Below are 26,826 nucleotides of genomic sequence, written 5' to 3' on the forward strand. Positions count from 1 at the left end.
TAAATTCCAAGTTTCCTTTTGTTGGCCTGTTCAGTGATCCATTTGTAGAACACCATAATAATATATAAGATATTATAATAATATATAATACATACTAATATATTATAATAATATATAGTGGTTTTTAATAACGATATATTTATATATAGTATATTTTAATATATTGTATGTTTTAATATAGATTTAATATGTGTTATATTATATATAATATGTATTATATTATATATAATGTATGTATATATACACACTGTATGTTTACACTATAATATGTAGTATTTATACTATATATACTGCACGGACAGTATATCATATATACCATAATTTTATATATAGTATACTTACACTGTATATATACACTATGTATATGCCATATACACACTATACATGTATATAGTGTATATATAGTGTATATAGTGTATATATAGTGTATATAGTGTATATATATATATATGGTATACATATATATAACACAGTCTACATATACACATATATATGCATCTATAGATACATAGATATGTATACATATATACATATATATATACATATATATACACATATATACATGTATATATATCTATATATAGTATGTTGCTCGGTTGCCAGTTGGGGCGAAGCAACGACAACTTTGTATGCCATCTCTACAGTATATATAGTATTTATGGCATATTTCACGTATATAGTATATTAAATATACCGTCTGTTGCTCTCCCTCACCGTTGCCCTCACTCAAGATGGCGGAAGGCGCCTCAGCCGAACACCTGTTGCCACGGCGGCCGCCGCTTTCTATTGGCTGACACGGGGCGGGGGGGCGGCGGCGGCGGCTTCCTATTGGCTCAGACGGCGCGGGGGTGCAGTAAACAAAATGGCGGCCGGAGGGGCGGGTGAAGCCGCCTCGGCAACGTCCGCTCAGCCGCCTCCGCGCGGCCCCGGCCATGGAGGAGCCGCCGCTCCGGGAGCCGCCGCCGCCGCCCGGGGAAGGGGAGGAGGAGGAGGGAGAGGAAGAGGAGGAGGAGGAGACGGACGCGGAGTGGAGCTTCGTTGACGGCGAGATGGAGGCGGTGGCGCTGCGGGACCTGCCCACCGCCATCATCGCCTGCAACCTGGACCCGCGCGTGTTCCAGGACGGGCCGTGCCGGGTGAGCGGGGCCGGGGGGCAGCGGGTGAGGGGCCGCCGCCGACCTCGGCGGGGCTCGGAGGGGAAAGGGCGGCGAGACAGCGCCCTGCCCTGCCCGGGATCCGCGCCTGGAATGCCGTCGGGTGTCGGGAACGAGCCCAACCCGCTCCGCAACTCCCTGACGGGAGCGGGGAGCCGGGGGGGGGTCGGGCTCTGCTGCCAGGGAACAAGGGACAGGAGGAGAGGGAACGGCCTCCAGCTGTGCCAGGGGAGGCTCAGGTTGGACAGGAGGGGGAATTCCTTCGTGGAAAAGGTTGTTAAACATTAGAACTGCCCTGGGAGGTTTGCAGTGCCCATCCCGGGGGGTGTCCGGGGAACGCCGGGACGCGGCGCTCGGTGCCCTGGGCTGGGCTGGGGCACATGGGCACATCCCGGAGCTCCTCTCCAGCCTCCGTGATTCAACACCAACAACCGTCCCCACTTAATTCCTTTAATTCCCCAACCCTTAGCTCAGGGAGAAGCTCTGCAGAGACCGGAATGGGGAAAAAGATTGGCCCTGGGCCACCCTGTGCCGTTGTGGTCGAGGTTTTGGTTGGGGTCGAGGTTTTGGTTGGGGCACCCAAATGCACTTTTTTTTGGCTTTTTTTTTTTAATACGTTTTTATGGTTGGTTTTCCTATCAGGCTCTTCTTTCCAGGTGTCTTTCATGCTGAGGGAGATGCTTAAGGTTTTTTTAAACGGGTGGGAATTCAAGGGAATGGACTTGAAAAATCAGGCAGTAATGGTGCTGGTTTTAAATCCCTTAAAATAATTGCCCCTGTCTTCGTGAAATACTCGACCCGCTGTCAGTGTAAATGTATTAAAAATAGGAGATGTGGCTACATTATATTGCAGTTTCTAAGGTTATGGAATTTTTAATGCCAATATATTTTATCTTTTGGTGTTATCATAGAATTCCAGACTGGTTTGGGGCGGAAGGGACCTTAAAGATCCATGGGCAGGGACATCTTTAGTATGCCAGGTTGCTCCAGGTTCCATCCAGCCCAGCCTTGGGCACTCCCAGGGATGGGTCTCTGAACACTTAAACCATTTTTCAGTCTTTCTTTTTATTATTCCAATTCATCTCTGTCTCCAGTAATTTAATTTAGACGAGGGCAAAGTCTTGGGTGTCCTTAAAACTACAATAAAAAATTGTTTTAAAGTCTTTTTTCCCTCCTTTCCTAAGAGCTGCAGCAGGAAGGGGTGCAGATTCCTTAAAATAATAACACATTAATTAGATGTTCATCATTAGTTAGCTGTTCATCATCTCAGCATAAACTGTGTTCTCTTCCCTATGGGTGACAACTTGTACAGTTACTGCATAAATCACATTTCTGAGGCAAAGGATGGAAGAATTCTCTTGAACTTGGATAAATGGGTGTGTCCAAGAGGGGAAAAAAGCCTCAGAGTTTTATAAATAATGCAAAATAAAGGAAGAGAAGAGTTGAGGGACTTGGGACCTGGTGATTTAAAACATGCTGGTTGTGCACAGACATTTGATAGGTGGAAAAACGAGCTCAAGTGTCAGGGAACTGAACTTTTAACCACTGAAATACAGAATTTAACTGCAGTTAGTGGGAAATAAAGCTGGAAATATGTGAATGCTGCGTAGGGAAACCCATTCATGGACTGGATTTGGTTGGAATTGGTTCTTTGGGCCAAATGTCAGGGGGTTGCAAAGAGAGAGAGGAGGTGGAACCGAGGCTGTATCTCTAATTTTGGGGGTGGGAAAGGTGCCTTCAGCATTTTAGGTGGTGCTTTTATTTTTATATATCTATATATTTTATTTATTTACATATTTTAATATAACAAGGTTATATTAAAAGTGAGGAAAACCCCGTGTTCTTTCAGTTTTCCTGCAGCATTTCCTGGCTCTGGTGTCTCAGAAAATGAAGATATTTTGTCACTCAGGGGTGTAAAGTGCTGCTGACCACACTAAAATGAGTCCCAGATAATAATTTTAAATAATTTAAATTTAACACCTGGTTAGGGGCTTAATTTAAAGAAAACTCCCTTGGTTTGCTGTAGGGTGTGAACAGAAAATTCAATTTACCCCAGCAGACAGTTGTGTGGAGCTTTGTGGTGTTGAAGGGAGGAGGAAGGGGGTTGTAAAACACACCCCAGACACTGTTTTTTAAATATCCTGTGAATTTGGGTGTGGTTTGCTGCTTTTCTGGGAGCTTCCTACTTTTCCCAGCGTGTGTAACCCTCCTAAAATACCTTCTCTGTGTAATTAATGGTTCTTTTTCCCTTCAGAAGGCCCCTTAATAATCCTGGATTGCCCTATTTGGGGAGGGTTGATCCCATCAAAGGTGAGACAGGACAGCTATTTCTATTTTAACCCTCCCCAAACGCTGCTCTGTGCTTGAAATGCTGCTTGAATTTGTTATTTCTCTCCTTTTTTGATTTTGTTTTAAATTTATTTTAGCAGCCTGTCGAGGTCCCCGTTGAGAAATCTGAATTTTTATTTGATTTGTGACCAATCTTTTAAAAAACAGACCCTCTTATCGAGGGGAATTCTAATAAATGACAGTTTGTTCTTTGCTTTATTCTCATGAGAAATAAAAATACCTCCTAATTGAGTTTTTTAATATCAGCCCCTAAATCTTCCAGAGAACCCTTAAATACTCCCAAGTTTTTCTAAAGCACAATTTAGGAATACCTTTCAATTCTCTGTCTTTTCTTTTATTCTTAAGCACAAGAAATGAAGATTTTTTTATCTCTAGGTTGGCAAACGACCTTGGAAAAATGCAAAAATGCCATTTTTGACTTTCTGAACCAATTTCTGTTTCTGTTTTCTGACCTGCAGCTTTTTGGTAGTTTTGCTGTTGATTTTTTACACTTGAGGGATTGTAACCCCAGATGAGTTTTATCTCTTAGAACTATTCCTGTGTGCTCATTTATTTAAAAAAAAAATAAATTATAATAATCAGCTAATTATTAAAGCCAGCAATTCTGCTTTTATATCTTCCCATCCTCCTCAGCTGGTAATTCCATTTTTTCCAGAGCTTTTCTCTCTCAGTGGAGACACTCAGGGTGGTTTTTTTTTTTCTAGAACTTGTGCTGTCAAGTGACAATAAATAAACTTCCTTGGATTCTGGAATTCCAAAGGGATGTGAATTCCTGCTGGCTGGAGAAGTTCTGGGCTAAAAACCTTCCTCTGTGCCCTCTTAGTCCCTGCCTAAGTAGGTGCCCCAGCCCTGCTGTGCCAGCTGATCCCGGCCTAATTCCAGGCTCCTTGGGGAATTTGGGAAGTGCCAGAGGGACACACACAGAGTTCCTTGGAAAAGAAATTTCCCCCGGGCTGCTGAGAAAAGAATGGAAGGATTTTTTTGCTGCTGCTCCTTAAATTCCTTTCAAATATCCCTGGGATGAGCGTTGGAGGTGGGGGAGTCCCAGCCTCTGGAATTGCTCAGGAATTGGCTGGAGGTGGGGGAGTCCCAGCCTCTGGAATTGCTTGGGAATTGTCTGGAGGTGGGGGAGTCCCAGCCTCTGGAATTGCTCAGGAATTGGCTGGATGTGGTCGAGTCCCAGCCTCTGGAATTGCTCAGGAATTGGCTGGAGGTGGGGGAGTCCCAGCCTCTGGAATTGCTCAGGAATTGGCTGGAGGTGGGGGAGTCCCAGCCTCTGGAATTACTCAGGAATTGTCTGGAGGTGGGAGGGGAATTGGACTTGGAAATTGGATTTTTGGGGCTCTCAAACCACGCCAGGGATGTGGTTTAGGGCTGGTTCTGGGGGGTTTGAAAGTCTTTTCCAACCTTAATAATTCCCTGAATTCTGCTCTTTTTTCCCCGAGTTCCTGCAAATCAGTGAAAGCAGCAGCAGGTTTGCCATAATTAGCAAATATTCAGATTTCTGGATAACTTGAAAAGGGGCTTTTCTGTCACAGTGACAGTTTTTTCTCTGGGAAAACTTTGCTGGAAAGGTGGATAATGAAATAAATGTGGCCTGTTGGAAGCTGGAGTGAGGCAGTTTCCTGCAGGGTGTCCTCACATAACCCCAGGGGAACAGGGAAACTGGGATTATTTAGTGAAAAAAATAAGAGAAATGTTCTTTTTGTGCTTGAAGCTAAAGGCTAAAGAAGGGCAGAAAGCCCTGGAGTTGTAGGACCAGGCAAAGCAGGGCTCAGGAGGTTGAATCCTGATCATCCTGCGTTATAAGATCATTTATTACACAATAATACAATTTTATAGCATAACACAACTATTTAATGTGATATTTTAATGTAATGTTTTAATAATTATTTCACTATTAATATTGTTATATAATAATATAATTGTATAACTACAATAGAACCATTTCATATAATAGTTTAATGTAATGATCTCAATGTAAATAGAATTCATTATCTAATAATATAATTTTACAACTATAATGTAACAATTTAATATAATATTGTAATAAATATGATCTCAATATAAATAGAATTCATTACCTAATAATGTAATTTTATAACTAAAATGTAACAATATAATATTTTCATAAATATAATGATTTCAATGCAAATATAATTCATTATCTAATAAATTTATTGTATAACTATATAGAACTATATCACTATAACAATTTCATCTGATATAAATATAATTTCAGTAGAAATATAATGTATAATCTATATTTTAGAACTGTAATAAATGTAATAGAATATTTTTATCAATATGATAAGCTCAAGATAAATATATTATATATTATATATTATATATTATATATTATATACTATATACTATATACTATATACTATATACTATATACTATATACTATATATTATATATTATATATTATATATTATATATTATATATTATATATTATATATTATATATTATATATTATATATTATATATTATATATTATATATTATATATTATATTTATTATATATTATATATACTATATTTATTATATGATATATATTTATTGTATAATATCTACTATATTTATTCTTTATAATATATTCTATATAATATATTATGTATATTATATATTTTATATTATAAGATATATTTATATATTTTTAATTATATTTATAATTATATTAATTATATTTATAATATCCTAATTCCACCTTCAAAATCCTGCTTTTCCTTCAGCTTTATGCAGCAAAACCTTGTTGGGAACTGCCCTAAAACTCAAGCTGTTAAATGAGCCCCGTTTTTAGACCTTTTGAATGGCTTTACAACCCACTGAAATCATCACGAGACACCCTCTTAGATCCCATTCAAAGGAAGATTTCAGAAAAAGAGGAATATTTTTACAGCTCTGCCTGGGCCAAAACCTTCCCTGAGGGGGTGTCAAACTCCTTTCTCCTGATATTTTGAAGGGTTTCATTCTTCCTCTGCCAAAAAAAATCAATATATTTTGACAGTGTTTTGAGTTCTTTCAACGCTGCTGCTTTCTAAAAAAAAGCTCAGGGTTAAGATTGTTGGTTCAGTCACATCCCAACAATCTGGGTTTATTTTGAACAGTCAAACCATTAAAAAATTAAAGCAATATATATTTTAATAGATATAATATTTCATATCATGTATTATATTAATATTGAAGTATATTAATATTGAGTAATATTAATATTTTCACATATATCAAAATAAATTAATATATCAATATATAATATACTTATTTATATATAAATATATATTTAATAATATATTTAATATATTTAATAATACAATATATTTATATATAATATATAATATATAATATATAATATATAATATATAATATATAATATATAATATATAATATATAATATATAATATATATAATATATATTTATATTTTATATATTTTATATATAAAATATATTATATATTTATATATAATATATAATATATAAAATATATAAAATATATATTTATATATTATATATAATATATTTATATATTATATATAATATATTTAATATATAAATATATTATATATAATATATAATATATAATATATATAATACATATTATATATTTATATATAATATATTTAAAATATACTATATATGTAGTATAATATATAAATATATTAATAATATATTAAAATATATTTTCAGATATGAAAAAGTTGGGAATATTAATATTAAGAATGGAAGTGGAACTGATTTGTGAGTGGTGTCTGGTATATAATACATGTAATATATATGTGCACAAGGTATATAAAAAATATAAATTATATAATAACTTGGAATACATTTTAAAATTAACTGAGTATTGACAGCTCTGCTTTATGAGTGGGGCCAGTAATAAATAATGACTCACTAATTAATTAAAAACAAGTCATTCTGGCTTATCTTGGGCAGTAAAAAGTGCTGGGAGGAAGAAATAAAAGCTGTAAATCAGGTCCCTCTAAACCAGGCCTGTCAATACTCAGTTAATTTGATTTATTAAAATTCATCAGGGATGAATCTTCTTCTTCCCTTTGCAGATTTTCAGGTGGTTCACGAGTTGGGTTTGAGGTGGGTTTGCTTTTTGAGGTTGTTTGATATTGGAAAAAAATCACCTCAGGATGCTTAATTAAAAAAATAATCAGGCTTTGACTTTTAGATACAGGCAGGTAAAGCAAAAAAAATCACTTTATTTTATTTTATTGGCCATTCTGGAAACTTCTGTGAAGGTCTGGTTTCGAAATAAATCTCTGTATAAAGACCTCTTAAAAATCAGGATGTTTTCCAAGTAAAAACTGGCTGAAAGGCAAGAACTGTTTCTTTTTATTTTAGTTTTTTTTTCCTAGAGTTGCTGCTTCCTTTCTCTGTAGAAATAGAAAGCTGGTGAAGTGCCAGGAGATAAAAGCTGGATTGTTAAAATAAATCGGGTTTTTTTCCCTATTTCCATTTTTTTTTAGGTGAAGAATCCCTGTAGTTAAATAAAACACCTGTGTGGGTTTGTAGTTAAAATAACCCCTCCCTTCTGGTAACCCCAAAAATATAGATAATATTATTAAATACATTAAGGCCATCTCTGATATTTTTTATGGAGTTTGATAATTATTATTATTGGTTTTGTCTGGCCTGTGATAATTCCTCCGAGCTGGTGGCAGCAGGAATATTTCCATTACCATGGAAAGCTTGGGTTAGTTTTTAGTCCTGGGAATATTTGTTGGAATATTCCAGTTCAGGGAGGAGGATGACAGGAAATACCAGGCCAGAGAAGACAGGAATTAAAATGCACATTTCTGGCAGGTTGGGATGTTAAATAGGCCCAGATTTTCTGGGGCCAACGAGAACTTGGAGAGGGAATTGGTGTGAGAAAGAGGGAATCGGTGGGAACTCCTGGGGGGTGTTTTCCCAATTCCTGAGGGGATGTTCTCCCAATTCCTGACAGGTGTTCTCCCAATTCCTGAGGGGATGTTCTCCCAATTCCTGACAGGTGTTCTTCCAGTTCCTGAGGGGATGTTTTCTCCCCATTCCTGAGGGGATGTTTTCTCCCCATTCCTGAGGGGATGTTTTCTCCCCATTCCTGAGGGGATGTTTTCTCCCCATTCCTGAGGGGATGTTTTCTCCCCATTCCTGAGGGGATGTTTTCTCCCCATTCCTGAGGGGATGTTTTCTCCCCATTCCTGAGGGGATGTTCTCCCCATTCCTGAGGGGATGTTCTCCCCATTCCTGAGGGGATGTTCTCCCAATTCCTGAGGGGTGTTCTCCCAGTTCCTGAGGGGATGTTTTCCCAATTCCTGAGGGGATGTTTTCTCCTGATTCCTGAGGGGTGTTTTCCTACCTCCTGAGGGATGTTTTCCAACCTCCTGAGGGGATGTTCTCCCAATTCCTGAGGGGATGTTTTCCCCCCATTCCTGAGGGGATGTTTTCTCCCAGTTCCTGAGGGGATGTTTTCTCCCAGTTCCTGAGGGGATGTTTTCTCCCAATTCCTGAGGGGATGTTCTCCCAATTCCTGACAGGTGTTCTTCCAGTTCCTGAGGGGATGTTCTCCCAATTCCTGAGGGGATGTTTTCTCCCAGTTCCTGAGGGGATGTTTTCTCCCAATTCCTGAGGGGATGTTTTCTCCCAATTCCTGAGGGGATGTTTTCTCCCAATTCCTGAGGGGATGTTTTCTACCCATTCCTGAGGGGATTTTCTCCCAATTCCTGAGGGGATGTTTTCCCAATTCCTGAGGGGATGTTTTCCCAATTCCTGAGGGGATGTTTTCCCAATTCCTGAGGGGATGTTTTCCCAATTCCTGAGGGGATGTTCTCCCAATTCCTGAGGGGATGTTCTCCCAATTCCTGAGGGGTGTTCTCCCAGTTCCTGAGGGGATGTTTTCCCAATTCCTGAGGGGATGTTTTCTCCTGATTCCTGAGGGGTGTTTTCCTACCTCCTGAGGGATGTTTTCCAACCTCCTGAGGGGATGTTCTCCCAATTCCTGACAGGTGTTCTCCCAATTCCTGAGGGGATGTTTTCTCCCAGTTCCTGAGGGGATGTTTTCTCCCCATTCCTGAGGGGATGTTTTCTCCCCATTCCTGAGGGGATGTTTTCTCCCCATTCCTGAGGGGATGTTTTCTCCCCATTCCTGAGGGGATGTTTTCTCCCCATTCCTGAGGGGATGTTTTCCCAATTCCTGAGGGGATGTTCTCCCAATTCCTGAGGGGATGTTCTCCCAATTCCTGAGGGGATGTTCTCCCAATTCCTGACAGGTGTTCTTCCAGTTCCTGAGGGGATGTTCTCCCAATTCCTGAGGGGATGTTTTCTCCCAATTCCTGAGGGGTGTTCTCCCAATTCCTGAGGGGATGTTTTCCCAATTCCTGAGGGGATGTTCTCCCAATTCCTGAGGGGATGTTCTCCCAATTCCTGAGGGGTGTTCTCCCAATTCCTGAGGGGATGTTCTCCCAATTCCTGAGGGGATGTTCTCCCAATTCCTGAGGGGATGTTTTCCCAATTCCTGAGGGGATGTTTTCTCCTGATTCCTGAGGGGTGTTTTCCTACCTCCTGAGGGATGTTTTCCAACCTCCTGAGGGGATGTTCTCCCAATTCCTGAGGGGATGTTTTCCCCCCATTCCTGAGGGGATGTTTTCTCCCCATTCCTGAGGGGATGTTTTCTCCCAGTTCCTGAGGGGATGTTTTCTCCCAGTTCCTGAGGGGATTTTTTTTCCCAATTCCTGAGGGGATGTTCTCCCAATTCCTGACAGGTGTTCTTCCAGTTCCTGAGGGGATGTTCTCCCAATTCCTGAGGGGATGTTCTTCCAGTTCCTGAAGGGTGTTCTCCCAATTCCTGTGGAGTGTTCTCCTGTTTTCTGAGGGATGTTATCCCAATTCCTGAAAGAATGTTTTCTCCCAGTTCCTGAGGGGTGTTCTCCCAGTTCCTGAGGGGACATTCTCCCAATTCCTGAGGGCTGTTTTCCCAATTCCTGAGGGCTGTTTTCCCAATTCCTGAGGGGTTGTTTTCTCCCACCTCCTGAAGGTTGTTCTCCCAATTCCTGAGGGGTGTTTTCCCAATTCCTGAGGGGATGTTCTCCCAATTCCTGAGGGATGTTCTCCCACCTCCTGAGGGAATGTTTTCTCCCACCTCCTGAGGGAATGTTTTCTCCCACCTCCTGAGGGAATGTTTTCTCCCACCTCCTGAGGGAATGTTTTCTCCCACCTCCTGAGGGTTGTTCTCCCAGTTCCTAAGGGGTGTTCTCCCAGCTCCTGAGAGTGTTCTCCTGCCTCCTGGCGGGATGTTCTCCCAGCTCCTGAGGGGTGTTCACCCCTTTGCAGGATGGGGTTTATTTTTCCTGGAGTTCCTGTCTCTGCCCACTTGGCCCTTGGGCCACATCCCGTCCGGCCCATTGCAGGCATCTCTTGGCTCATGGAAACTCTGATTAAGGGCTCGGATTTTCCTCAGCTCCAGGTGCCAGGGAAACAGCTGCTGGTGCAGGCAGTGGAAAGTCTGAATAACTCCAGCCTGGGGTTGTGTAATCCAAGGAATAATCGGATCAGAGCAGGTTAAATCATCAGGCTTCTATTAAAAACAATGAGTGTGTGTTCACTCCTCATCACAGCACATCAAACACACTAAAGAGAGCCCATCAATAAGGCAGGAATAAAGCTTTTCCCATCAGGATTTGGGGATTTTTCCATGGGGAAGGGAAGGGAGGAGGAGGTATATAATATATATAAGGTGTATATTGACTTTGAGCTCATTTAAAAAGCTTTTTTTTTTGCTATATCCCAATAGAAATCCGCTTTTAGGAACCTCACCCAGAGCAGTGGAAGTGCAGGAATTCTTCAGGAGATGGTTCAGGAGAGATTGTTCCTTAGTCATGTTTTCTTTCCTTCCAAAGTAAAATTCCATTTTCATCTGCTGGGCTGCAGTGAATGTTTTCATCTCCCCTGCTGAAAAAAAAAAAAATAGGGAAACCCAAAAATTCCTGTAGCAGAACTTAAAACAAGGTGCAAAACTTCCACTTCAGCAAGTGGAAGTTCCTAAACCAAAAATCACTGCCTTGAAGGTTCAGGAAGTTAAAATGTTTTCAGGAGTTATTTTCTAATGCTGGTCCTTTTTTTGGTTTGTTTTCTTCCCTTCAATCAGAACCATAAAATCAAAGACATTAAATGCAACCTCGAAGCTTTATTGTTAAAGACTTTAAAAGCTTTCAGTGTGATGCTGATGTGTCACTAAATGTCTGAGAAAATTCCAATATATCAGGTATTAACCTTACCAAAAATTCAGGGGGTTCAGGATAAAATCCAGACTTTTTTGTGGCTCCTTTTATTACATTTTATTATCTTATCAAGGCCAGGTTGGAGCAACTTGTTCTAGAGGAAGGTCCCATGGCAGGGGGTTGGAATGAGATGATCTTGAAGGTCCCTTCCACCACATTTTATGCTCTTTATTAGTATATTTTTAAACACTTCTGAAATTTCTGGGTGCTTTTAATATGTTCTTAGAGGTCCAATAACTTAATATTATATTAAATTGCCTTTTTTTTTTTTTTGCTCCCCTCTTGGAACATTCTTAGAAGATATTTTGCTCTTCTGTGACTTCAGTGGGAGAATTTCTTTCCTTAAAATTCCCAAAATCCCAGCCTGATTCCGAGCAGCTCCTGTGGTTTCCTGAACTCCTGTGTTGGGAGTCTCATTTTGAATTTCCTGGAGTTTTATTTTTCCCTGAGTTACAGGGGGTGTGTCAGAGGATGGGCACATAACAAATATCTCTAATATTTGAATTAAATAAGTGTTGGCATTAGAAAAAACCCCAAACACGGGATTTTTCCATCTCTTTACCTTTGCACTCCCTCAAGGAGCAGTTTTACCATAATCAAGGTAGTAAATTGTTAATTTTAGAAGGATTTTTCATTCTCCTTCGTCGGGGTTATGGCCATACCTTCGCTGGGTGACAGTTCTTGTACCTGCCAGAGGGGGAAAAAACACTGTAAAAATGTACAAAAAACCGCTTTGGGGACAAATCCTGCTTTTTTGCTTCTCAGAAATGGCAGCTAAAGATCAAAATAATAATAATAATAGTAATAATAATAATAATAAATCTCTGAACAAAATGCAGCTGCAACATGACAGACCAGGAGTCCAAATCTTGGGAAAAAACACTGGGATCAGCAAATCCAACCCCGAGGAACGACCCTAAACAAAGAAATGCTGAAAGGTCTTGAACCCAACCGGCCCAACTTCAGTCTTGGAAGTGAATAATCTGAATTTTTTTCAATTAGATTGGATGTGGGACAGCAGAGTTGATTGATGAGCAGAGAGATCTGATTGAATTCATTTCATATGTTTGCAAATTATTGTTTAATAATCATTATTTGAAGTGTCCCTTCCCCAAAATGTGGTGTTTAAGGGTCCTAAAGCAGCATTAATGGTGTTTTTCTGAAGAACACTTGAGCACATTCCTGGGTTTTCCTCCTTGTGCAACAAAACCCTCCCTTAGAGGAGTTCCATGAAAACCCAATTCAGCTGGAAAAAAAATGATAAGCCTTAACTGGTCACATGGGAACAGTCTTTATATTTATTTATATATATAAAAAATATAAATATATATAAAAATATAAATATAAAAATATATATAGAATATATAAATATATTAGAATATATAAATATATAAAACTATAAAAATATATTAGAATATATAAATATATAAAATATAAATAATTCCTCAGAGCTGGTGGCAGCAGGAATATTTCCATTACCATGGAAAGCTTGGGTTAGTTTTTAGTCCTGGGAATATTTGCTGTAATATTCCAGTTCAGGGAGGAGGATGACAGGAAATACCAGGCCAAAGAAGACAGGAATTAAAATGCACATTTCTGGCAGGTTGGGATGTTAAATAGGCCCAGATTTTCTGGGGCCAACGAGAACTTGGAGAGGGAATTGGTGTGAGAAAGAGTGGGAACTCCTGGGGGGTGTTCTCCCAATTCCTGTGTCCTGCTCAATTCCTGGGCTCTTTTGGAAGAGGCCAAAGGAAAGGGAAAATGCTTTAAACCACTGGAATTTCTTTGGGAAGTGGGTGGGGCCTCGTTTTCAGCTCAATCTGAAGAGATTTAATGACCAGAAAGGGCCTTTAAACGTTAATTCTGAGCCATCCCAGATCCCACTGAGCTGAGCCCCCTCCCTGGATATGGAATCCAGATTGAACTTCCCCCTGCCCCTCTCCATCCCCTGGGATTCTTTAATTCCCACAGCTTTTATCCCCATCCCATGGGAATTCTCTCTGTCACTTCTGCCCTTTAATTCTTAAAATCATCCTCTGCCAAATACCCTTTTCATCCCCCCTTCTCCTTTAACCCTTTTTCCTGCTCTAACATCCCATGGAAACTCCCCAGGAGCCTCCAGACATTCCATGTTTTTTGCTCTGTGATGTCTTGGAGAAAACTCCCCCCTCTCCCTCCAAGGGCCACTTTTCTTCCCTGGATTTTTCCTTCCAGGAAGGAGCTCTGTCAAAGGAAACCACCTTTTCCAGATCCTTTTTTCAAGGATCAAGGAATGTCCTGAGGAAATAATCCCTTACTGGTGTCTGGATCTGGGTTTAGAGACTCCCAGGATTACTGGGAGTGAACAGAGAGTGCTCCTTAAAAATTCCCAACCTTTTAACACTCCTATTTTTTTTTTCCTATGTTCCCCCCTTTCCAGAGGAGAACAAACCTTGTGTGGGATTCCTAAACACTCCTCAATCAGAAATATTCCTTGTGTTTTCCCAACCCAGCTCCCAAGACCCAGGATGGCTTTGAGGAAGGAATTCCAGGTGGAATTACCTGAATTAGGGATAAATGAACATCAGGATTCCTCAGTTTAGGTTTGGTTTTGTTCCAAAAAATATCAAAATATCACTTCTTGAACAAGGGACAAGAGATTTCCTGGAGATTTTTCCCTGGAGGGCTTTGTCCTTCCCTCAGCAGGTTTCTTTGGGATTAAGATCCCAAAGTGTTGGAACGTTTTCCAGGTGGAAAACAGAACTTAACACGACCAGAGAAATAGTTGCCACTAAATTATGTCTGAAAAATGTTTATTCCCTCCCAGAATAATCAAATGAGGGGAAAAACTGTCATCAATTTACTCTGGATCATTTGATTATATTCCCTGCAGGAGTGGAAACAAGGTTGGAAAAAGCCCTTTACATTTTGGAATGTGCTCCTTCCAAACTTTTCTATAAGGAGTCTGGTTGGTTACTCAGATATTCTGAAGTGGAATTTCCCTTTAAAGTTTGCCAGTCAGTGAACAGGAATTTGGTGTTTAATGCCTGGAAGTGGAAGGGTCAAGTCATGGATTTTTCCAAGGGAGGAATAAACACATCATAGGGATTTATTTTTCAGGTGGTGGGGCTGGAAAACTGTCCCACAGGGAACCTGTAAATGGATTTTCTGGGACAGAGCACAGCTCTGTTATATTCATTTTGGATCTGTGTGGGGTCCATAGAAATCATGGGACAGCTCCAAAATTTCAGGCTCTGAAAGGAAAATACCTTGGGAGAGGCTGTTGAGGGAAAACAGCTCCTTGCCTCGGCTCTGCTCTTGGAATTTACCTTCAAAAAATGTGGACAAAGCTCTCAGGGACAGAGGGGGATTTTTGGGGTGTCCTGGGCAGGGACTGGGATGATCCTTGGGGGTCTTTTCCCACTCAGGATATTCCCTGATTCTTCTTTATTCTCCTTTTGAAACAACACCAATAACTGCAGGTGACCTTGGGGAGGGATTTTTCCTTCTGTCACGTCAGAAGCTGTTGAATTAAGAGCCAGGAAATGAGTAAATGAAACTGGAGCAAACCTGAGCTGCAATTCCCATCCCTGGGATAGGGGAGGATTTAAAGGAAGAAGAAATAAGGTTGGAACTCCCAAGAATTCTTTAGGAGGGCCTGGAGTGAGTGGAGGAGGGGGAATGGCTTCAAACAGGCACAGAGGAGGGTTAGATTAGGAATTAGGGAAAAATCCTTCCCTGGGAGGGTGGGGAGGGGCTGGGAGAGAATTCCCAGGGAAGCTGTGGCTGCCCCTGGATCCCTGCAAGTGTCCAAGGCCAGGTTGGAGCACCCTGGGCTGGTGGAAGGTGTCCCTGCCCATGGCAGGGGTGGCACTGGATGGGCTTTGAGGTCCCTTCCCACCCAAACCAGTCTGGGATTCCATGGAATATTAAAGCCTAATCTTCTAATATATCTATTTTATACCATCTTAACAGTACAGGCCTGATGTTAGCATCCCAATCTTTTAAATATTCCTTGAGGGGGGGGGAAAAAGCCTATTCCTTTGGCTCTCTGGTTTTCTGCCCCACCCCCTGCTCACCATCCCAGCAGGATGAAAAGGCAGGTGGCATTTTGGGTTTGGTTTCCTTCCATCTGCACTGAAACTTTTCTCAAAAGACCAACAAAAAGAAAATAAAGCCCAGATATTTTTATCCCCCTTTGTACATTCCAGATAAAGAAGGAGGGAGTGATAAAAGGTCAGTGCAGAGGAGAAAACGCAGGAGGAAGGAATCTGTGTCAGCTTGTCTTTATTCCCCACTCAGCATCTAAATCAGGAGTGAATCAGAGCTTATTAAAGGTTCCCAGAAACCAATTAAAGGAGTCTTTGAGCAACCAGGGCTTTGTTTCCAAAGCTGTTCTGGAACAGTCAGAGGAGCTGGAGCAGCAGGAGGGGCTGAGGGAGCTGGGGGGGGCTCAGCCTGGAGAAAAGGAGGCTCAGGGGGGACCTTCTGGATCCCTAAAATTCCCTGGGAGGAGGTTGGAGTCGGGGGGGTCGGGCTCTGCTGCCAGGGAACAAGGGACAGGAGGAGAGGGAACGGCCTCAGGCTGTGCCAGGGGAGGCTCAGGTTGGACAGCTTCATCTTCACCCCTGAAAGGATTTGCCTGTGAAAAGGGATATTAGAGCTCTCCTGGAGCACCTGGAGAGGGAACAACACACAGGAAAAGAGCAGGACTTTATCAAAGGATGATGTTGATATTGGGAGAAATCGGATTATATTGGCCACAGGTGGATTTAGGTTGGAAATCATGGAAGATTCTCAGCCCTCTGAGGCCTGAGGCTGTGGCACAGAATTCCAGGAGGAGCAGGAGGGTGACCAGGTGTGGAAAGGTTTAATTTAAAGAGGCTCAGGGGGGACCTTCTGGCTCTGCAACCCCCTGACAGGAGGGGGGAGCCGGGGGGGGGGGTCGGGCTCTGCTGCCAGGGAACAAGGGACAGGAGGAGAGGGAACGGCCTCCAGCTGTGCCAGGGGAGGCTCAGGTGGGACAGGAGGAGGAATTTCCTGCTGGAAAGGGTGGTGAGGCCTTGGCAGGGGCTGCCCAGGGAGGTTTGGAGTGCCCAGCCCTGGAGGTGTCCCAGGAAGGCCTGGCCGTGGCACTCAGTGCTCTGGGCTGGGGACAAGGTGGGGATGGGGCACAGGGTGGGCTCCTTCACCTTGGAGCTCTTTTCCAACCTCAGGGATTCCAGGATTCTGTGCCCTTGGTTTCTGTGCCTTTCCCTCCCCATCCTTCCTCAGGAGCTGTCCCAACCTGGTTGTGGTTGTGGTTGTCAGAGACCTTCCAGCCCCAGCCCCTGTTCAGCTGCTGCTCCTTCTCCCGTGTCCCTGTCACCACTTCAATCTCTTTCCATCAACCCCGAGGGCCCATTTCTCTGGAATTTGCTCCCTGTTCACTCTCCCCCCACTGTCCCAGCCCATTTCCTTGTCCCCCCTGGCTCCCCCTGCCCCAGGGATGTGCAGGGCTCCAGCTGTGCTCTCAGAGAATGCAGGACATGCCTGAAGAATCCCTGAATCCCACTGGGAGCACGTGCCCCATTCCCTGCACCTCTCCCTCCTCTCCATCCCACTTATAAATAACTTGGCAGCTGTTCCCTGGTCCCAAAACAACATGGTCTTCAGCCACAAGGTGCCCCCTCCCTCAAGAAATAATTACCCAAAGCCCAGTTTTGCTTTAGGAGCTGATGGTTATAAAAATGGCCTTTTATTATGTTTTTTCATAGATTATTCCATTTCCCAATTCCACACATCTCTTAATTCCCCCCCCAGATTTATTTCCCCCTCCCACCTCGTGCTGTTATTCAGATAAATAACCTTGGAAAGGTGGGATTGCAGCTGCTTTTTCCTGGTTACAGTGGTGGGAATACCTGGTGCTTCCTTTATTTCATGGTTACCCAGGAGAAATTCCTGCCTATTTAGGAGCATTTTTGAACAAATAACTTCCTCCACTTCTGTAAATACCTTTTTGTACAATGTGAACAATGGCCTGTGAACCCATTTTGCCTTCAAAAGTTCTTTTTTAATTCTTCATAAATATAGAAGATCTGTGGAGAATTTTCCTCTCTTTCCCCCTTTTTAGTCTCCACTCTGAGGGAAGGATTTATATCGAGCTCTGTATTTATAGAAGCCTCCAACAAGTTGGAGTTGTGGTTGGGTCAGGATTTCCTGCCCTTCCCATTCCATAGTTAGCCTTTCCCAGCATGGCATGGCCACAAATTCCATCAGGAACTGGAGACTGGACTCTTTTTTTTTTTTTTTTTCCTCCTTTCTGCCATATAGAATTAAATAATCAACACTGTGCCTGGGAGTGATCCTGTTTCCATCTGGCCTGGCTCAAGATCATCCTCCTGATTTTGGGGTTTTTATTTTCCCTCCACCTCCCCCCAGCACATCCTGAATTGATTCATAACATCCATTTTTCAGGTATTTTCCTGGAATTTTAAACTAAAAGCATCTTCTTGAAGGATGTTTGGACCATCTGGAACCAAATTCTCTCTGTGCTGGGGGATGAGGGGTTATTTTTTTTTTTGAAGGACTGACCTTGCAAGAACTTTCTCCTTCCCTTTTTTTCAGCCTCCCAACCCAATTCCTGCAAAAAGGGGTTTCATGCTAATATTATTTCCAGAAATAGGTGCTCTCCTATAAATATGTTACCTGTAGAGAATGATGGAATTAAAGTGAAGCAGTTAATGAGTTTAAACAGAGAGAAAGACAGGAGAAATAGAGTTATTTAAGAACTCCTTGGCACTGGCATTTATCCATTTATAATTTTAGGTGTATAAAGATATTTGAGTCCTGTGTCAAAACCTTCACAGCTTTTTTTTCCTGTTTTCCTGTGGTTTTGCCTCTTGAAAAACGAGCAGCCATTCCCCTTGTTTTTCTGTTTGGAAAAGCTGTTTGGGAAGAGCTAAAAGTCTAAACCAGAGGTGACAACACACCCCAGACACGTGGGGGTCGGGTTTTATTGTCAGCTGGGTCTGGTCCTGTCTCTGCAATAAATATTTCATAGCATTCCCAGTGCTAGTTGTGCTGAGCCAGTGCTCTGATAAATATTGCTGGCAGCATTCCAGCCTTTTTCCTGGAAAGACCTCCAAATATTGGAGTTTTTTTCAGCTGCTCACGTCCAGAACTGGACGTGATTTGAGGGAGCACAGCCAGGCTTGGAGCCCCTCATTCCCTGCAATCAGATGCTTCAGCTCTGTTAAAACTGCCCCCAGTTTTCATCCCTGTGTTTTAGGGTTGGGAATGGCAGGGTTTGGGATATTTGCAGGGCTGTGGAACAGGGAGTGCTCCTGTGGGATGGGCCCAGCTCTGGCTCTGACCCCTTTTTCCGTGTTGTCATCGTGTGGGTGTCACCTCAACCCTCAGCAACTTGGAAAAACCAGTTTGTGGGCTTGGATGGCTGGGCTCTGACTCCTTGGCTGTAAATAAATCCCTTTGTGCAGTTCAGGCTGGGATGCCAAAGGGTTTTTCCATGGGAAGGAGGTGGTTTGGGGGCAGGTTGTTTCTCTGCTGATGTTTGGACTCAGACCTTCCTTCTTAACTGACTGGTTCCACTTTTTCTGGAATAGAACATGGAATGTGCAGCTCTGAAACACCTGAAACTTCTCCATAACCACAAAACAGAAGGAATTATAGAATTCCAGAATCATGGAATGGTTTGGGATGGAAGGGACCTTAAAGATCACCCAGTTCCAACCCCACAGCGACACCTTCCACTATCCCAAGGCTGCTCCAGCCTGGCCTTGGAAACTTCCCAGGATAAGGCAGCCACAGCTTCTCTGGGAATTCTATCCCAACCCTCAAGGGGAAGAATTCCCTCCTAAAATTTCCTCCTAAACTGTCCTTTAACACTCTCAGTGATGAGGATTCCGAGTCCCTCCTGCTCCCTGTGTTTGTGCTCTGGCTGTGCTTGGCCTGGCAGAAATTTCTGGGGATAATTTGGAGCCCTGAGTAGGTGTGTTGCTATTCCAGTCTCCTGGCTCAGCTGAGGCTGCCACTGCTGCTTTCCCAGTGCTCAGGCTCTTGGAAGGATTTTGAGGAGAAAAGTATATTCCAGCAGGATTGATCTGCCAGGGGATTTTACCTCCTAACAAACCCTGTCAGACTTGCAGGGAGAAATGGTGTCCAGGTCTCCTCTCAGTTGTCTTTCCCAGAGAAGCTGTGGCTGCCCCTGGATCCCTGGAAGCGTCCAAGGCCAGGCTGGATAAACTTGGAGCAACCTGGGCTGGTGGAAGGTGTCCCTGCCCATGGGATCATAAAATCCCAGAGTGATTTGGGATGGAAGGGACCTCAAAGCCCACCCAGTGCCACCCCTGCCATGGGCAGGGACACCTTCCACCAGCCCAGGTTGCTCCAAGCCCCGTCCAACCTGGCCTGGGACACTTCCAGGGATCCAGGGGCAGCCACAGCTTCTCTGGGAATTCTATCCCAGCCCCTCCCCACCCTCCCAGCCAGGAATTCCCTCCCAATATCCCATCTAAATGTGACTTCCATGTGACTCCTCTTGCTCACCAGCCCCCAACACAAACCTCCACTTGGAAAACATCCCCTTTCTGGAATCCCACTTCTCAAATCCCAAGGGCAGGGAAAAGAAGGTGCTGGAGGATGTTTTTCAAAGCAGGAGAGAAAAATCAGGGATTTGTGCTCATTAACCCTTCCTGTGTTAAACTTCCTGACTTTTCCAGTGCCCCTGAGCTGTGGGGATTTTGGGGATGTTTCCCTGATTGGTTTGAAGGTCACCTGAATCCAGGTGTGCTCCAGTGCCCACGGAGCTTCCCGACCCCAGCCACGCATGGACAGCTCTGGAAGCTGGTTGTGCTTCCCTGTCTGCCCCTCCCTCTGCTCTCCCAACCCCCAGGAAAACAAACCCGGGGTGGTTTTCACTCCAGAGAACTTGAGGGGGTTTATCCCTGGCCTAAGGAAGGGCTAAGGCAGGACAAGGAACATGGAGACAGGAATAGGAGCTGGATGTTGAGAGGGAAGGAGCAGCTCCAAGGGCACCTGTAAAACCTGCCAGGGAGGAGAGACAAGAATGGCCTGGATTGTTCTGGTTTATGGCTTGGGGGGGATCATTTTATGGAATTTCCAACACATTTACATTCATTTTCCCTCTTGGAATGTTCACTTTGCTGCTGTAGTTCTGGGCAATGTTGGGGACTTGCCTTTTTTATGAACTCTGTGGCCTCATCTCCTCTCCCTTCCCTCTCCTACTGCATGTGGGGGTTAAGTTATGGACTTACTATGGCATTTAACCATTTTGTGTTCCCACTATTCCAGGCACTCATTTGACTCCTTGTTTCTCCTTTCATCCCAAAAGTATCCAAAAATAGTCTCTGTAAACTTCTCTCCTTGGGCAGTGCTTCCAGTGGAGGGGCTGTTTGGACTTTAGCACTTCCTTGAGCATCTTGTCTGTGGTGTTTAGAACTCAGCTTTCAGAACTTGAGCCCTGGAACCTGCACCTCCCAAGGGAAAAGGGAAAGCTGAGGGATCAGGGCTGGCTGTGCTGTTGTGTCCCACTGTTCTGAGCCCTCTCCTTTCCTTGGGTCTTGTTTCCCAAAGTGCAGCAGCATCAGAGAATCCTGGAATGGTTTGGCTTGGAAGGGACCTTAGGGATCATCTCATTTCACCCCCTGCCATGGGCAGGGACACCTTTCCCTATCCCAGGTTGTTCCAGGTCCAACCTGGCCTTGGACACTTCCAGGGATCCAGGGGCAGCCACAGCTTCTCTGGGAATTCTATCCCAGCCCCTCCCCACCCTCCCAGCCAGGAATTCCTTCCCAATATCCCACCTAAGTTTCCCCTCTTCCAATTTGTACCCACTCCCCCTCGTCCTGTCAGGGCAGTTCCTGATGAACATCCCTCTCCAGCTTCCCTGGAGCCCCTCCAGCCCCTGGAAGGTGCTCTGAGGTCTCCACACCCCCTTCTCCTCTCCAGGCTGGACACCCCAACTCTCCCATCCTGTCTCCATAGGGAAGCTGCTCCAGTCCCCTCAGGAACTTCGTGGCCTCCTTTGCACCTGTTCCAACAATTCCACGTCCTCCTTATGTTGGGGGCACCAAAACCCGCTGTTGCCCTGATGAATTGTGGCCTTAATTAGTCCCTAATGACAGCCCACACCTCGAGCAGGTGCTGTCCTTGCCCTTGTCCTCTCTCCCTGGGTCACTGGGGAGGCTCAAAGCGAAGGCAGAAAGCGCCAAACTGCCCAAGGGAGATAAAAGGGAGAACAAAACCTGCCCTCTGATAACATCAGAACATCAGATCCACAGCCTCTGATAGTGTCTGGTCCTGTTCTTGGTGTTCTTGTTCCACTTGCAGGTCCTTCCCAAGCATTCCAGGGGCAGAGGGAACATTCCAGGGGCTGAAGGAACATTTCGACACCGCCAGGCTTTGGCAACAGGGGGTTGGGGAACTCTGGCTCCTGGTTTCTCCCCCTGCTCCTCAAAGAGCCCTTGGGGAGCTGGGCAGGGACACTGAGAATTGGGGGTTTTTTTGGGAGATAATAAGTGTTTCTGCTTGATTTGTAATAATTCAGGGGGGTTTATTTAATACGCTCTGGGCTTGAGCTGAAGAGGGCAGGGTTAGGTGGGATATTGGAAGGGATTCTTCCCTGGGAGAGTGGGGAGGGGCTGGGATAGGATTCCCAGAGAAGCTGCCCCTGGATCCCTGAAGTGTCCAAGGCCAGCTTGGACAGGGTTTGGAGCAACCTGGGCTGGTGGAAGGTGTCCCTGCCCATGGCAGGGGGTTGGAATGAGCTGTTCTTGAAGGTCCCTTCCAACCCAACCCAGGATTCTGTGACTTGGGACAAACCTCCCCCAAAAAATGATGATGACAGTGATAAAATGGAGCACACTGGGACTGATTTCTTGGTGTTTTAAGCAGGTGTGTAGCAGTGGAAGACTCGATGTTTATTTTACATCTGGAGAACACAGGGGGGAAAAATGAGTTTGTGAGGTGAGAAATGTTCTCAGAACAGTGGGTTTGTTTGCAGACAGCACAGCAGGCTCCTGCCCTGCACCAGTGACAAAGTGACAGCTGAAAGGTGGCCTGGAAAGTCCTTCTCCCTGGCTCTCAGTGATGTGCAGGTGGCCCTGGGGACAGCATTTTAAATGTCTTGCTCTCTGTGAGATCTGGGCATTAAAGTGTCCCCCCCCAGGCTGTGCCAAGGACTCAGGCCCAGCTTAAAGCTGGACCCTGCTTGGCTTTGTGATGAGGAGCTGCAGCTCCAGGCTGTGCCAAGGACTCAGGCCTGGCTTAAAGCTAGAACCTCCTTGGTTTTCTGATGAGGAGCTGCAGCCCCAGGCTGTGCCAAGGACTCAGGCTCAGCTTAAAGCTGGACCCTGCTTGGCTTTGTGATGAGGAGATGCAACTCCAGGCTGTGCCAGGGACTCAGGCCTGGCTTAAAGCTGGAACCTCCTTGGCTTTGTGATGAGGAAATGCAACTCCAGGCTGTGCCAGGGACTCAGGCCTGGCCTAAAGCTGGAACCTCCTTGGCTTTGTGATGAGGAGCTGCAGCCCCAGGCTGTGCCAGGGACTCAGGCCTGGCTTAAAGCTGGACCCTGCCTGGCTTTGTGATCAGGAGCTGCAGCTCCAGACTGTGCCAAGGACTCAGGCCCAGCTTAAAGCTGGAACCTCCTTGGTTTTCTGATGAGGAGCTGCAGCCCCAGGATGTGCCAAGGACTCAGGCTCAGCTTAAAGCTGGACCCTGCCTGGCTTTGTGATGAGGAGATGCAATTCCAGGCTGTGCCAGGGACTCAGGCTCAGCTTAAAGCTGGACCCTGCCTGGCTTTGTGATCAGGAGCTGCAGCCCCAGGCTGTGCCAAGGACTCAGGTCTGGCTTAGAGCTGGACCCTGCTTGGCTTTGTGATCAGGAGATGCAACTCCAGGCTGTGCCAGGGACTCAGGCTCAGCTTAAAGCTGGAACCTCCTTGGCTTTGTGATGAGGAGATGCAATTCCAGACTGTGCCAGGGACTCAGGCCTGGCTTAAACCTGGACCCTGCTTGGCTTCCTGATCAGGCTTGCAAAGCCAGAGCCTGTTTGCCTTCCCTGCTGGGGTGAGTCCCACCCATATTTTCCAGGTGACATCCCCACCTCTGCTCTCCGGAGTCACCGCTGGCGCTCCCACACCCGAAGGCTTTAGGGCTCGACCCCGGAATTCCGGGGCAGGATCCAGGCCCTGGTTTGGGTGGGAGCTCAGGGCCCTCAGTGTGTTCCCAGTCCGGATCTGATGGGATGGATCCATCCCTTCCTTCATGGGAAGGCTCAGAAACCTTGGCAGGGGCTGCCCAGGGAGGTTTGGAGGTGTCCAAGCCCCGGAGGTGCCCAGGGAAGGCCTGGCTGTGGCACCCAGAGCTCGGGGCCAAGGTGGGCATCGGGCACAGCCTGGACTCTGTGACCTTGGAGGGCTTTTCCAGCCTCAGTGATCCCGGGATTCTGGGATTCTGAAGGGAGGACATCCAGGAAAAGGTGCCAAGAAATTGGTCTGAGTGTTCTTTCACTCCTACCCCAAAGTAACCTTACAGAGTTTGCCTCCTAAAGGGGATTTTAACCCCTGAAAATAGGGAATACCCTCCCTCTGGAGAGCTATCCATGGTGAAATATTTGGGAAATAAGGTTTTAAACTTAAGGACTGGCTGATTTTTGCAGGTATTCCATAAAACCTGCTGCTTTTCCAAGCCCTGAGTTACATTATAAAGAACTAAATTGCACACAGGGGTTGAGTTCAGTATAAATTTTGAGCTGAAGGTGCAAAGGAAAGTCCCAAAAAGTTTCTAAAACGTCAGTTTAAATTTAATTAATTACTTTAAGTGGTGATGAATTTTTTAAATCTTTCTTGATTCGAAACAAAACCCACAAAACCACCCCCCAAAATAAAAAAAAATCCACAAAAAACTCCTCCAAAAAAATCCTTCTCCAATCCCTGAGGCTTGGGAGGAGTTTTTAATAAGGTGAGACTGGGAATTAATCCATATTTTTGCTTTGAAGAAGCTCCCAAATGAATTCCCCCTGGAATGTGAGGAAAACGATTCCCACTCCTCATCCCTAAATTCTAACCTGTAGATTTTACTTCCAAAAAAAGCTGTTGCCCTGAGGGGGATTTCTTTTCCATTCCCAAAGCCTTATATATACATATATTATATATATATATATATATGAATTCCCTCTGGAATGTGAGGAAAATTATTCCTCTCTTCTAATCCCTAAATTCCAAATTGTGGGGTTTTTTTCCAAAAAAAAAGCTGCTGCCCTGAGGGATTTTTTTTTCCATTCCCAAAGCCTTATATATATATATATGTATATATATACATATATATATGTGTATATATATACATATATATGTGTGTATATATATACACACATATATACACACATATATATAAAATAAATATAAATATATATTATATAATGTATATAATATATACTATATAATATATACAGTATATACAATATATACAATATATATAATATATAAAAAATTATTACTTTGAAAAAGCTTCCAAATGAATCCTCCTGCAACACGAGCAAAACCATTCCCCCTCCTCATCCCTAAATTCCAACCTGTGGATTTTTTTCCCAAAAAAGCTGTTGCCCTGTGGGGTATTTCTTTTCCATTCCCAAAGTTTATATTTTATATATATTATATATATATATGTATATATATTTATATGTATATTTATATGTATATTTATATGTGTATTATATGTATATTTATATGTATATTTATATATGTATATTTATATTATATATATGTATATATATTTATATATATTTTTACACATATATAATATATATATATTACGTATATATATATATATATATTTATATGTATAAAATTGTTACTTTAGAAAAGCTTCTAAATTAATTCCCCCTGGAACGTGAGGAAAATTATTCCCCCTCCTCATCCCTAAATTCCAACCTGTAGGGATGTTTTTCCCCCCAAATCCCATCGCCCTGCTGGATTTCCCCTGCTTTCCCAACTCCTTAGAAATTCCCCTCCTGTCTCCATAAAAACCCCTTCCCTGCGCTCCTTCCCCCCCTCCCCGCTCCCCTTTTCCCCCTTCCCGCCGGGCCCGGCCCCTTCCCGGCGGGAATTCCTCCTGGAATCCCCTCCCACGGAAACTATTCCTCAGGAAGCAGCTGCCGCTTTTTCCATGTTCCCGAGCCGGGAATGAGCCTCGGGAAGCTGCCTCAGCCCTCACGTCCCCCTTTTCCAATTCCGCTTCCCTTTGATTCCCGCGCCGCTGGGGGCTGGAATTCTCCCTCACGCCCCCACAGGGACGATGCTCCGCGAGCTTTTTTTCCGGGAGGGGCCGGACTCTCTTCCCGTATAAATTCCCGGCGAACCGCGCGGCATCGCCATTCCCGGCGGGAATCGCGCCGGCCTGAGGGGCCATTTTCCCGGAGGGGAAAAAAAAAAGATGCATTTGGGGAATTTTCAGTCCAGCCTCAGCTCGCTCGTCGCCTGCGCCGCCGCCCGGGAGCTCTTCGAGCGCCAGGACCTGCGGGTATGGGCTTTTTAGGGATTGGGGGGGAATTTTGGGGATTTTTAGGGATTTGGGGGATTTTTTTGGCATTTTAGAGATTTTTAAAGATTTGGGGGATTTTTAGGAATTTTTTGGGATTTTTTAGGGATTTTTGGGGATTTTTTTTTGGATTTTTGGGGATTTTTTTTTTTGATTTTTTGGGATTTTTAGGGATTTGGGGGAATTTTTGGCATTTTAGAGATTTTTAGGGATTTTTAGGGATTTTTAGGAATTTTTTGGGATTTTTTAGGGATTTTTTGGGATATTTAGGGTTTTTTGGGATTTTTGGGGATTTTTGGGGATTTTTAGGGATTTGGGGGATTTTTTGGCATTTTAGAGATTTTTAGGGATTTTAGGGATTTTTAGGAATTTTTTGGGATTTTTTTGGATTTTTTAGGGATTTTTCGGGATTGATGGAGCGGGTCCTGAGGGGGATTTCTGCCCCCGCCGCTCACAGGGAAATCCCCCTCAGGACCCGCTCCCTAAATCCCCCAAAACCCCCCCAAAATTTATTGGGAATA

The 26,826-nt window shown here is 43.9% G+C and overlaps 1 protein-coding gene across 2 annotated transcripts in view; it reads left to right on the forward strand.

The window, feature by feature from the left end:
• The first annotated feature begins 878 nt into the window (after positions 1-878).
• Positions 879-26,826, forward strand: part of RCAN1 (regulator of calcineurin 1) — a 41,358-nt gene continuing 15,410 nt past the window's right edge. The window contains exon 1 of one of the 2 annotated variants that reach the window (XM_064647129.1): positions 879-1,136. In XM_064647129.1, the coding sequence (XP_064503199.1) occupies positions 933-1,136 (204 nt within the window). In that variant the 5' untranslated portion in view covers positions 879-932. Of the gene's footprint in view, positions 1,137-26,076; positions 26,288-26,826 lie in introns of those variants that run through there. The other variant, XM_064647132.1, reaches the window with a different exon arrangement.

The sequence above is a fragment of the Pseudopipra pipra genome, chromosome 2 (assembly GCF_036250125.1).
Source record: "Pseudopipra pipra isolate bDixPip1 chromosome 2, bDixPip1.hap1, whole genome shotgun sequence".
In the NCBI taxonomy this organism is placed as follows: Eukaryota; Metazoa; Chordata; class Aves; order Passeriformes; family Pipridae; genus Pseudopipra; species Pseudopipra pipra.